The sequence below is a fragment of the Rosa rugosa genome, chromosome 5 (genome assembly GCF_958449725.1).
Source record: "Rosa rugosa chromosome 5, drRosRugo1.1, whole genome shotgun sequence".
Taxonomy (NCBI): Eukaryota; Viridiplantae; Streptophyta; class Magnoliopsida; order Rosales; family Rosaceae; genus Rosa; species Rosa rugosa.
The window spans coordinates 24,424,701-24,437,126 of NC_084824.1; the positions used below are offsets into that span (position 1 = coordinate 24,424,701).

The following is a 12,426-nucleotide window of genomic DNA, read 5'->3' on the forward strand; positions in this document are numbered from 1 at the left end:
TGATCCTCTAGTTGGTTTTGAGAAGATGAGAGAGATCGAGGGAATCGATTTTGAGTGATTGTGTTGTGATGTAATTCCGGAGCTAAGCGATTTGGTTTGTGGGAGCTCAGAGAGAGGAGAAAAGATGGTGGGTAGGTATGGGTTTGTGGAGGTAGGAGAAAAAGTGGATTTGAGGGAGGCAGTGATTTTGGTAGCCGGAGATCGAAGAAGAAGAAGATTGGGTTGATTTCTAAGCCTGGGGTTACACACGAAATTTAACCCACAAATTTGGGTCCACGTCAGCAGTTAACGTCCACGTTGGACGGATTGGACACGGTTGAGGAAAATTGAAAAACTCAGGGGGTGAACTGATTAAATTGAGAGGACATGGACTAACATGAAATTACCCCCAAACCTCAAGGGGGTAAACTGAATGTAATTTTTTTTTTTAAAAGAGAAATAAAATTAAATACTGAAGCCTCTGGGGCAACCAGTGTATACATAGTCAAATAACAAAGCTCTTGAAGCTACTGTCGGGACTCTGTCGGTCCAAGTAGCTTCATTAGCAACAGTGTGTCCTAGGTTTGCTACTGCATCATCTATAAAGTTGGCCTCTCTAAGAATATTTCTAAAGGAGATCGAATCAAAATTGCATAATCAAAAATAAATGAAATAGTAAGAGTCTCAGACCAACTTGACCACTTACATATATTGCTTTAATATTGATTTTGGAGCAGTTTTTTTAGAAATACTGGTAAACTACTTTTGAAACCATCAATTATGTTGCTTTGTCCCTTTGTCTTATCTAACTCTCATATATCCAGCAGATCAAACCTCTAATATCCACATAGTGCACAAAAAAAATCCTTGTGCTTGCTTTTTAAGATACGTATCTTACTTTATCAAAAGAAAAAGGAAAAAAGAAAATGTATCTCCATTATTGCCTTCACTTTTACTCTTCTATTTTACACTGGGTATAAGTCCTTTCCTAAGCTTTTACTTTTTTCTCATGCATATCTATTGGATATGTGGTTATTCTTTTGCCTTTGGTCTGTTTTCGCTTTTATGTTCGTAGGTGAAAGCATTTTCTTTAGTGATAGGTTTGTCGACTCACTTGTGACAGGTCTTTTACCCTATTGGCTTGGGGTACCAACAAATGAATATGCTGGTAAAACTTTGTATATATTTGATGATTTTCCAAACACTGAAGCACAAAAACGGTTCCGGGGAAGATCACCAAGCACAAAATACTTGTTACGAGGCAAGAGCTTTTCCAGTAGTTATTTGATTAATAGGACTCTAGTCTCTAGCTATCATTTCCAATAAGCCAGTCCAGCACTCCAGCTTCAAAAACAATTTTATAAGAGGGTGAGCAAAGATTGTGAATTGTTTCCTTCTTCCTTATGTTTTCATCTGGTCTTGGAATTCCATTTGCATTCAACTGGCTTTTACTTTATAATCTTATCCCTTTGATTATTTCAGGCGATTGTTTGCTCATTTATCTCTTTAATTCTAATTTATGGTTCTATTTTAGATTTTCTCCCATGTGCGCAATAGCAATGTTCAGTGGTACTTTCACGTAGATCGATCAATTAATAAACATTATGCATGTCATTTGTTATAGATGGAAGATGAACGAAGATGGGAGGAATTAGAGGTTGACTGTTTGATAAATGTATTTGGAAGAGTGGGAATGGAGTCATTGCTTTTGGATGTCCCTTTCGTATGCAAGTCATGGTACAGAGCAACCCTCAACCCTTCATGCTGGCAATATCTCAAATTTCCTGATCTTACTATTGATCTTGATTTTGACTTTGAAGACGGATATTGGTGTACCCTTATTCAAAGATTTGTAGATGAGTATCGACTTGATGATGAGAGCCGTTTCTCGGTGACTGCATTTGTTAAGTTCATAATCAGTCGTAGCAAAGGAAAGGCTCTTCATCTCACGCTATCCCCATGTGCTTCAGAAGATGTCTTGAAATATGCTGCAGATGAGTAAGTCTTTCCTAGTGTATTATACATGCACTGCAGGAGTTTCGGTACATCATTAATTTGATGTTCCCTTTAAGACTGCCAGGCTGCCAAATAAATAAACCTTAGTTCTGTTTTCAGAATTTTGATGCATTAAAATTTGTTTCATTTTCTTTTTATGTAAATGAGTCGCGGCAAACTACTGTTGTTTGCAGGTGTCCTGCCTTAAAGCTTCTTGAATTGCCCAGCCGTTTAGTGAACCGTAATGAAAGCATAATTCAAGAAATAATTGGAAAGTGGACAAATTTGGAGTACTTGGTATTGGGAAGCAGCGATAATTTGGAAAACTTCCTTGGACAGATCTCCATTCACTGCAAGAACTTGTGTCTTTTGCGTGTGGCTGATGCAGACATTGGTAAAGATGAAGCAATGGCAATTGTTAGCTTGCTGCCTAAGCTTAAGCAATTAATCTTGAAGAATGCAAATATTGATCGGGATGATCTTGTGACGCTACTGCGGGGCTGCAACGAGCTTGTGCGTTTGGATGTCAGCAATTGTATAGGTTTTGATGAGGAAGATGAAGAAATAGCAAAGCTTGCTTCTCATATTGCTGATTTCAGCTCTCAGGGTTCCACACTAGATGATTATGATGATGACGATGGATATGAATTGAATTCCCATGATGCAATTTTTGATGGATACTGTTCCGGTTAGTCGCGCAATTAAACTCCTAGATAGGTGTCCAACTGAATAAATAGTGTTTTAATACAATTGCTGAAGACCTTTAAACATGAATTGGTATCTATATTTTTGTATCAATGAATTTGCTTAACTACTCTGGCATTTCTTGAGCCAGCAGTGTGCTTACCTATTGTATTATGCAATTCCTGCTTTTGGTATTCTGGATTTTTATATGGTCACTGTTGACAAAATCGAGGAATTCATCAATTTATGGTTATGTTTATGTTTTTTATTTATTATGAATTAAGTGTGTGTACCCATTATTTCCTATAATGGAAGAAATTTGATCCTATTGCCCCGTTGACCTGATCATCTAAACCACATTAATTCTTAGAATTCTGTTTCCTTTTATTTTCTTTCATATTACTATTGTTGCGGTTAGTTTTTGTGTTGTACGTCATTGTACTATATATAGTGCCTTGCATCTAAGCATGCCAAATAATTAATTAAACTAACCTCAATTTCAGATCTCATATTTGGAGCTGATTGGAAAGTGGAAAGAAACATTTGGAGTTGTTGGTATTGGGAAGCAGTAATAAATCGGAGAATTTTCTTAGACAGATCTGCTGTCGATCAGTTTGCGTCTTTTGCATGTGGAAATTGCATTCATCGGTAAACATGAAGCAATGACGATTGTTACATTCTTGCATGAGCTTAAGGAGTTGATCTTGAGGCAAGCAAAGATTAATCGGGATGAGATTGTGAGCTTTCTGCAGGGTTGCAAAGAGCTTGTGCATTTGGATGTAAGTGATTCTGTAGGTTTTGAAAATATTGGGATGAAACTAAAAAGCCTAGAGGGAGGGTAAATAGGCTTTCGATTCCCTACACAAACCACAACTTTTCCTTAATTCAAAAAATTCCAGCAAGAAACGTTAAAGGATTGAAACACATATATGAATCCCTGAATATAGCAGTGTAGATAAAGTGCAGAAAAGAAAGGTAAACACAATCACAAAGCAATCAAGAAACACCAGAATTGTTTGCACAGTAAAAACCTCAAAATGAGGAAAACAACTGCGGGGCCTTAACTCTCTAAAACCCTAGTGAAAACCAATTCACTTAATGGAAAGATACGAGTTCTCTTACAAACAACCAATAGTACTGACCTCGGCTATACTTACTAGACACATTCTAGAAGGCTGTATGATCACGTCTTTGTAAATCTTCTCCACTGATGAACTGCTCTCACTGGTAGGATTGACAGGTACTGACCTCGACCTTCAATCTTCTTTGCACATCAACAGCTCCAACTGACCTCGAGAGTACTTGATATGCAGTATATGATTGATAAATGAAAAAATGTTTAACTCAACAATCTACTTTAACATGAAACAAGTAGATTACTGATACGATTTGAAGCACATCACTATTCAAAGATGAATGAAGCCTTTTTCTAAATCACGATGGATGAACACAATCTTTTTCACGTCAAAAAGGCCTCACAAAATGAACGCATTTTCTTTTGGTTTATAATCTGCAGACTCCCCTAAAAACTTGGACAATAAAGACACCAAAACCTAATTGACTCCTTATAAGGAAGGGACATATCCTAAAAAGATATTCTACAAATAAACATGATTTTATTCCTAGTAAAAAAAGATAGACTTAACTGAACAAATCATGTAGAATAAATATCCTTTTACAACTTAATGACTGATAGTAATAATGCACAAAAGATCTCCGAACTAAAGAAATCGAACACAGACCAACTCACATATTCTGACCTATCTAGGATTGCAACACATGCATCAATCCCAGTATGCATAAAGACACAAAACGTATGAGATGCATATGCAATTACCTGTAAAGTATCTTGAGGAGTCAGCTGAAGCATTGAGTTTTTTTCTTTTCATTCGACTAGGTCTTCACTCCAATGATTGGCACACTTCTAACTTAGACCCAAGACTCTAGGTTTTGTATTAGGAATGCCAATATACAATAAAATCTATACTAACAATCTCCCCCGGCCCTTTGGCATTCCTATACAAAACACTAATACAAAGCACCAATTGTCAAAGACCTCACAACAAAGAGACAACAATAACTCTCTTGAACTATGCTCTTCCTACTTCAATCCAATCCACCACTGATGTTCTTCAATGCAATTCACAATTGATCATTCCTGAAACACTTTTAACAAACAAACCAGTGAAAAGCATGTAACATATAGAATTAGCCCAACTTCTCCCCCTTTTTGTCTAGGAATGACAAAGGGCACCAACATGATAGAATTACCGTCACCTCATGCAGCGAAAGACTATGAACAATGGATGGTAAAAAATAACATGGTGGAGTTCATATAGTAAACTCTGAGCTACAAACCACCAGAACTGTATTCAATACTATCGCATGAGAGAACGATGCCATAGGAAACCTGAACATGTTGATTAAGAGGCATGAAACCGTACCAAAACTCCCAATTCATATATAGATGCAATCAACATTCATCCAACACTCATTTTGTATCACCCAGAAACGTGAAAATTAACAAGTAGTACTCATACTCCCCCTTAATCGATTCATCTGGACAGAATGAATAAAAAAATGATCATGATCATGATAACACACAATGAGGTGAGATTAGTCGCAAAAGTGAGAGGAAAAGAAAAGGCAAAGCATTTAGAGAAAGTGATTCGATGACTTCTCAAAGACAACAATGAGCCAAGCATAAGTAACACTACACAGTAATCTTGAACAACAAGCATTTAGACACAGACTTGGGCCAAAGCATCTCTTAACTTTGTGGTAAAGTGAACAGAAGTCAATATGGGTCTTCAACTTAAACTAGGATCAACTAGAATTAGGGTTCAACAGCAAACGCTACTCTTCTTTCCTCAAGTCCTCCTTATATCACCGTGTGGGTACATATATTTTCTTTTGAAGCCTTCCACACATTATTCAGAGACACTTTTTTTCTTTTTTTCTTTTTGTGCTGCGACGTCTCATATAGCGAGCCTTATGTCAGTGGCTCCCAAACCAGTTGGTTTTAGGGCACTAAGTGTAACAAGGACACTCCAAAGGACACATCAACTCGAGTCATTTTAAAGCAACAAGATAAACCACCGGGAGACCAAGCCATTCCTGTTTCTTCCCAATCCTCATATCGTTCGTCACGACCGAGGCCTGTTTACTTTAGAAATAGCCTGGCCAAGCTCTATATTGCAATGAATATATATATATATATATATATATATATATATATATATATATATATATATATATATATATATAAAGGAGCATAGAATTACAAACACCAAAAAGAGTGCAGTTTGTGAATGACTAATCCCAGATCACTTAGAACAAGATGTTACCCCCCACAAAAGACTTAAGTGTGCAAGTGAATATATATAGCAAAGTTTGGGAGAGTGAGCCAGCCATAATCTTTGACTAAACACCCGAGGTAGAAAGAAGAACATATAGTGCTCTGCAACCCGGACCCATGATTGAAAATGAGAGCAAGCCTCAACGATCTCAATCTAAGGTCAATTTTCCACCAAACACTTCAGGATCGAAATCTCACATGCAATCCTAGTATAGACAAATGCATTATGCTGAAACTAATATTTTTTTTTTCCGTCTAATTTAAATGAAAGCACACAATGAACATGCAGAAGCTATAAATGTAGATGAACCTACTGAGGGAGAGTATCAGTATCGAGAACACACACCAATGGCATTCCTAAGTGACTCAAAAAGAGCATTGTCTAAAGGTTTTGTGAAAAGATCAATCAATTGATGTTCAGAAGGCGCACACACAAGTTCAAGAAAATTTCTCTCAATCAAGTCACAAATAAAATGTATTCTCATATCAATGTGCTTTATGCAAGAATATTGAACTGGATTATTAGAGATATCAATGAGACTCAAATTATCACATAAGATGATAAAATAGTTTACTTATCTGGAGGATGACCATATAAACTTTGACCATTTGCTTCATCCAAAATCTCTCAGTGCTCCAATTGTTCATAACCACATAATTTGTGACCACTTCATGTCCCCTTATCTGACATTCTTGATCTTGATTTCTATAACACTTGTTCATTATCGATTTGCACTATGACGATACCAACAACTTCCAAAGTACCTTTTGTTATCATCCAACAAGTACTCCATTTCCACTAAGCACATTCACTTCAGAAACATGATATCTCTTTAGGAATAAGCAATGATGCTCAAAGATTCTGAATCGACTTACCTTTGGTTTCTCACATTTTCATAGCTTAAACGGGGTTGGATAAGACCTTTGTCTAAATCCACCCAATTTGTGGTTTAGCAAGCAATGCTTACTACATCATCCCAAAGGTTTGAGCTAAGCCTGCAAGTATACATCCTCCTGATTTTTCAATGAATAAACCTTTGACTCGGTTGTCATCTCATACATCTGCACAAGGTCATGAGAACGATTAATCTACAAGTTGAGTGTCTCATCTATCATTTGTTGGACATGCATCACTTCAACACTCACAAACAAAACACCCGTGAAGCATAGTATTGTATAGATTAGCATAGCCAAGATACACAAAACTAATTAGTTTGCAGAGAATATTGATCAACAGAAAACATCATGACAACCAATTCCATCATCCACCCACTCAATAACAAGGTAAAGGAAACATGGGCAGACAAGTTCTAACCCAAAATCATCTTGACCTTGTAGTATCAACCTTTCAAGTTAAAAGACAATATAGAAGCTTACTTAAATCACATGATTGAATGCATTATTATAAACCCATGATTCTTGAAGGAATCAATCATGAAAAACTCAAGCACTTAGCAAAGAGGCTTATCAGAACCTACCTGTTCAAACCTGCTCAATCACACTTTTACTGAAATAAGTACTTGAAAGAAATACTTTGTTTCTAAGCAATAATGAGATGGAAAGAGACAATAAATTTCATCAAGAAAGTGACCATCAAACAAGGATAAGCAAACAAGATTGTGCAGCGGATCAGACATCATTGAAACATTAAAACTTCTTTGAACCAAGCTCCCCCTATGCGAATGCAATATGCAAGAAACAAGAAAAAAATAAAAATGAATGCAAGATGAACTAATGAACATAACACCTTCTTTTCTTTTCTTTTTTTTTTAAAAAAATTGAATGCATACAACTCATGCTGGCTAGAAAAGACTCTTTAAGAAAAACAAAACTTAAAAGACATGAAAAATCCTGAAAAAATAAAAATAAATAAAAAAAATAAACAAACAAACATTTAGACTGATGTAGTCCGTTCAGGATTGAAGTCCAGTATGCAATCCTAAAAAAAATAAACAGCATATCACTTACTTATGCATCTACACTACATGGACACTCAAAAAGATTATGTTACATATGCAAAAACATAGAGGGAAGTTCAATCACCTATACGAGAAAACGTAGGGTGATGAGGTTCTTTTCTTTTCCAAATTTGTTTCATCTGAGGCATACAGGACTCTGGGATTGAAACCAAGTGAGCAATCCTGCCAATTTCTCTCAAGTGTTCTTTCAACTTTGTCTGTAGAGACATGTTTTGATTACTCTTTCTAGGAGTCCAGACCCTTTGTGCATTTCTCCAAAGATAGTTACACTTAGGTCTGATGTGACCTGGAGTTCCACAATGGTGACAAATAGGGGTGAACTTTCTAGACAAAGAATGATATCCACGTTGAGGAAAAACATAATTCTTTGCTAAACCTGAACGTCTATCATGCTCACTAGAACTGAACTCTCTGCCTCTTCTATCATTGACATTTTCAGGTTGAAGGAAACCTGAACCCTTCACAAATTTCAAAGATTTAGAGCTCTTACCAGAACTAAAACCTATGCCCTTTTTGTCACCTTCAGATTTTCCCATCCCAATCATTCTAGACACTTTGTCTGACCCAATTGAGAATTTAGAAAAATTTTGCTGAGACTCTTTCAACTCCAGCTCAAGGTTTAATTTTTCAGAAGCAAGTGAGCAAGCAAGAGTGGCCTGAGCATTCAAATTTTCTTCTAAAACCTTGATCTGACTAACGAAGTCAGACCTTTCAACCTCCCATTTTTTGACACAAGACTCCAATCTCTCTTCAACCTCCGTTTTCTCTCTCTTAATCAAAACAATCTCTTCACTCAATTTTTCATTTTTCTTAAGGATTTGTCTGGAGGCTTCATAAAGCTCCTTGTACTTACCATTCATCACTTCATCTGAATGCTCCTCATCGTCTGATTCATCAGAGGATTCATTATGAAGAGTTGAGGTAAGTGCAATGTTCTATTCTTCATTTTCAGAGTGAGTATCAGACTCACTATCACTCCAAGTGGACCTTAAGGCTTTACCCACACGTAAGTTGTACCTTTTGTTTCCACAATCAATCGCTAAATGACCAATCCCACCACACTCATAACATTTAGGTTTTTCACTAAAGTTTTTCTTTTGGGGATATTTACTATTTTTGGAGTTCCTCCCGGCCATAGGAGTTGTCAGGAGCTTGACCTTGTTTTGAATTAGACTCAAAAACACTTTTTGACCCTTGACCAGAGGAGTTCCTAGACTTAAAGAATTTCTTGAACTGTTGTGTCAAGTAATCCAAATCTTCAGTGCTAACCTCAGTATCTTCTTCCTTTTTGACAGAGTTAAACGCTATATTTTTCACCTTTTTTCTGGTTTAATTCTCATCTCAAACGTTTTGAGATTTCCTACGAGTTCATCTAGAGAATAGGTCTCAATGTCCTGAGCTTCCTCTATGGCTGTTTGCTTGGACTGAAAGCTAGGTGGAAGAGATCTAAGGAACTTCTTAACAATACGATGTTCTTCAAACGGATCACCTAAGCTATGACACTGACTTGTCACATTGATAAGTCTAGCATGAAAGTCATCAACTGACTCATCGTTCCCCATTGTCATGTTCTCAAATTCTAGGACCAACCTCTGAAGCTTTTGTGCTCTAACTCTCTTATTGCCCTCATAAGTAACCTGGAGAAGATCCCAAGCTTTCTTGGCAGTCTCACAATGACTAATCCTAACCCTTTCCTTTTTTGATAAGGCAGTGAATAAACTATTCCTAGCCTTATAATCATGATTACAATCATGGACCTCTTATGTACTCCACTCTTCCCTTGGTTTAGGAATCATTTTGGCCCCTGAAGACTCAGTAGCCTTAGGATTTTCAGGTTTGGTTGGACGAACCCACCCTGTCTCAACAATCTTCCACATATTTTCATCTTAAGAGTACAAAAATGCTCTCATCATAATTTTCCATTGGGAATAATCTTCCCCATCAAACCAAGGTGGACTGTTGATTGAACCCAAGGCTCGATCTCATTCCATCCCTCCCACGAATCTTACTAAGAAACCTTAGTAACCTGCTCTGATGCCAAATGAAAATATTGGGATGAAACTAAAAAGCCTAGAGGGCGGGTAAATAGGCTTTCCCTACACAAACCACAACTTTTCCTTAATTCAAAAAACTCCAGCAAGAAACGTTAAAGGATTGAAACACATATATGAATCCCTGAATATAGCAGTGTAGATAAAGTGCAGAAAAGAAAGGTAAACACAATCACAAAGCAATCAAGAAACACCAGAATTGTTTGCACAGTAAAAACCTCAAAATGAGGAAAACAACTGCGGGGCCTTAACTCTCTAAAACCCTAGTGAAAACCAATTCACTTAATGGAAAGATACGAGTTCTCTTACAAACAACCAATAGCACTGACCTCGGCTATACTTACTAGACACATTCTAGAAGGCTGTATGATCACGTCTTCGTAAATCTTCTCCACTGATGAACTGCTCTCACTGGTAGGATTGACAGGTACTGACCTCGACCTTCAATCTTCTTTGCACATCAACAGCTCCAACTGACCTCGAGAGTACTTGATATGCAGTATATGATTGATAAATGAAAAAATGTTTAACTCAACAATCTACTTTAACATGAAACAAGTAGATTACTGATACGATTTGAAGCACATCACTATTCAAAGATGAATGAAGCCTTTTTCTAAATCACGATGGATGAACACAATCTTTTTCACGTCAAAAAGGCCTCACAAAATGAACGCATTTTCTTTTGGTTTATAATCTGCAGACTCCCCTAAAAACTTGGACAATAAAGACACCAAAACCTAATTGACTCCTTATAAGGAAGGGACATATCCTAAAAAGATATTCTACAAATAAACATGATTTTATTCCTAGTAAAAAAAGATAGACTTAACTGAACAAATCATGTAGAATAAATATCCTTTTACAACTTAATGACTGATAGTAATAATGCACAAAAGATCTCCGAACTAAAGAAATCGAACACAGACCAACTCACATATTCTGACCTATCTAGGATTGCAACACATGCATCAATCCCAGTATGCATAAAGACACAAAACGTATGAGATGCATATGCAATTACCTGTAAAGTATCTTGAGGAGTCAGCTGAAGCATTGAGTTTTTTTCTTTTCATTCGACTAGGTCTTCACTCCAATGATTGGCACACTTCTAACTTAGACCCAAGACTCTAGGTTTTGTATTAGGAATGCCAATATACAATAAAATCTATACTAACAATCTCCCCCGGCCCTTTGGCATTCCTATACAAAACACTAATACAAAGCACCAATTGTCAAAGACCTCACAACAAAGAGACAACAATAACTCTCTTGAACTATGCTCTTCCTACTTCAATCCAATCCACCACTGATGTTCTTCAATGCAATTCACAATTGATCATTCCTGAAACACTTTTAACAAACAAACCAGTGAAAAGCATGTAACATATAGAATTAGCCCAACTTCTCCCCCTTTTTGTCTAGGAATGACAAAGGGCACCAACATGATAGAATTACCGTCACCTCATGCAGCGAAAGACTATGAACAATGGATGGTAAAAAATAACATGGTGGAGTTCATATAGTAAACTCTGAGCTACAAACCACCAGAACTGTATTCAATACTATCGCATGAGAGAACGATGCCATAGGAAACCTGAACATGTTGATTAAGAGGCATGAAACCGTACCAAAACTCCCAATTCATATATAGATGCAATCAACATTCATCCAACACTCATTTTGTATCACCCAGAAACGTGAAAATTAACAAGTAGTACTCATACTCCCCCTTAATCGATTCATCTGGACAGAATGAATAAAAAAATGATCATGATCATGATAACACACAATGAGGTGAGATTAGTCGCAAAAGTGAGAGGAAAAGAAAAGGCAAAGCATTTAGAGAAAGTGATTCGATGACTTCTCAAAGACAACAATGAGCCAAGCATAAGTAACACTACACAGTAATCTTGAACAACAAGCATTTAGACACAGACTTGGGCCAAAGCATCTCTTAACTTTGTGGTAAAGTGAACAGAAGTCAATATGGGTCTTCAACTTAAACTAGGATCAACTAGAATTAGGGTTCAACAGCAAACGCTACTCTTCTTTCCTCAAGTCCTCCTTATATCACCGTGTGGGTACATATATTTTCTTTTGAAGCCTTCCACACATTATTCAGAGACACTTTTTTTCTTTTTTTCTTTTTGTGCTGCGACGTCTCATATAGCGAGCCTTATGTCAGTGGCTCCCAAACCAGTTGGTTTTAGGGCACTAAGTGTAACAAGGACACTCCAAAGGACACATCAACTCGAGTCATTTTAAAGCAACAAGATAAACCACCGGGAGACCAAGCCATTCCTGTTTCTTCCCAATCCTCATATCGTTCGTCACGACCGAGGCCTGTTTACTTTAGAAATAGCCTGGCCAAGCTCTA

General features: G+C 36.9%; 1 protein-coding gene across 4 annotated transcripts; it reads left to right on the forward strand.

The window, feature by feature from the left end:
* Positions 1 to 1,078: 1,078 nt before the first annotated feature.
* On the forward strand, positions 1,079 to 3,582 carry LOC133710206 (F-box/LRR-repeat protein At3g48880-like). 4 transcript variants are annotated; one of them, XM_062136221.1, is made up of 5 exons: positions 1,079 to 1,240; positions 1,604 to 1,716; positions 1,800 to 1,977; positions 2,169 to 2,662; positions 3,162 to 3,582. In XM_062136221.1, the coding sequence occupies exons 2-5, from the start codon at positions 1,653 to 1,655 to the stop codon at positions 3,308 to 3,310; spliced, it is 885 nt and encodes a 294-aa protein (XP_061992205.1). In that variant the 5' UTR covers positions 1,079 to 1,240; positions 1,604 to 1,652; the 3' UTR covers positions 3,311 to 3,582. The 4 variants fall into 4 exon arrangements, with proteins under 4 accessions (XP_061992205.1, XP_061992202.1, XP_061992204.1 ...); XM_062136220.1 differs by having other exon boundaries at positions 1,082 to 1,347; XM_062136218.1 differs by having other exon boundaries at positions 1,604 to 1,977.
* The last annotated feature ends 8,844 nt before the right edge of the window (positions 3,583 to 12,426 follow it).

Excerpts from the sequence above, each read along its gene's own strand:
- LOC133710206 (XM_062136218.1), top strand. The coding sequence starts at position 1,136 with ATGAATATGCTGGTAAAACTTTGTATATATTTGATGATTTTCCAAACA. Across the intron at positions 1,978-2,168 it reads TTGAAATATGCTGCAGATGA|GTGTCCTGCCTTAAAGCTTC; the intron begins GTAAGTCTTTCC and ends TGTTGTTTGCAG. Across the intron at positions 2,663-3,161 it reads TTTTGATGGATACTGTTCCG|ATCTCATATTTGGAGCTGAT; the intron begins GTTAGTCGCGCA and ends CCTCAATTTCAG.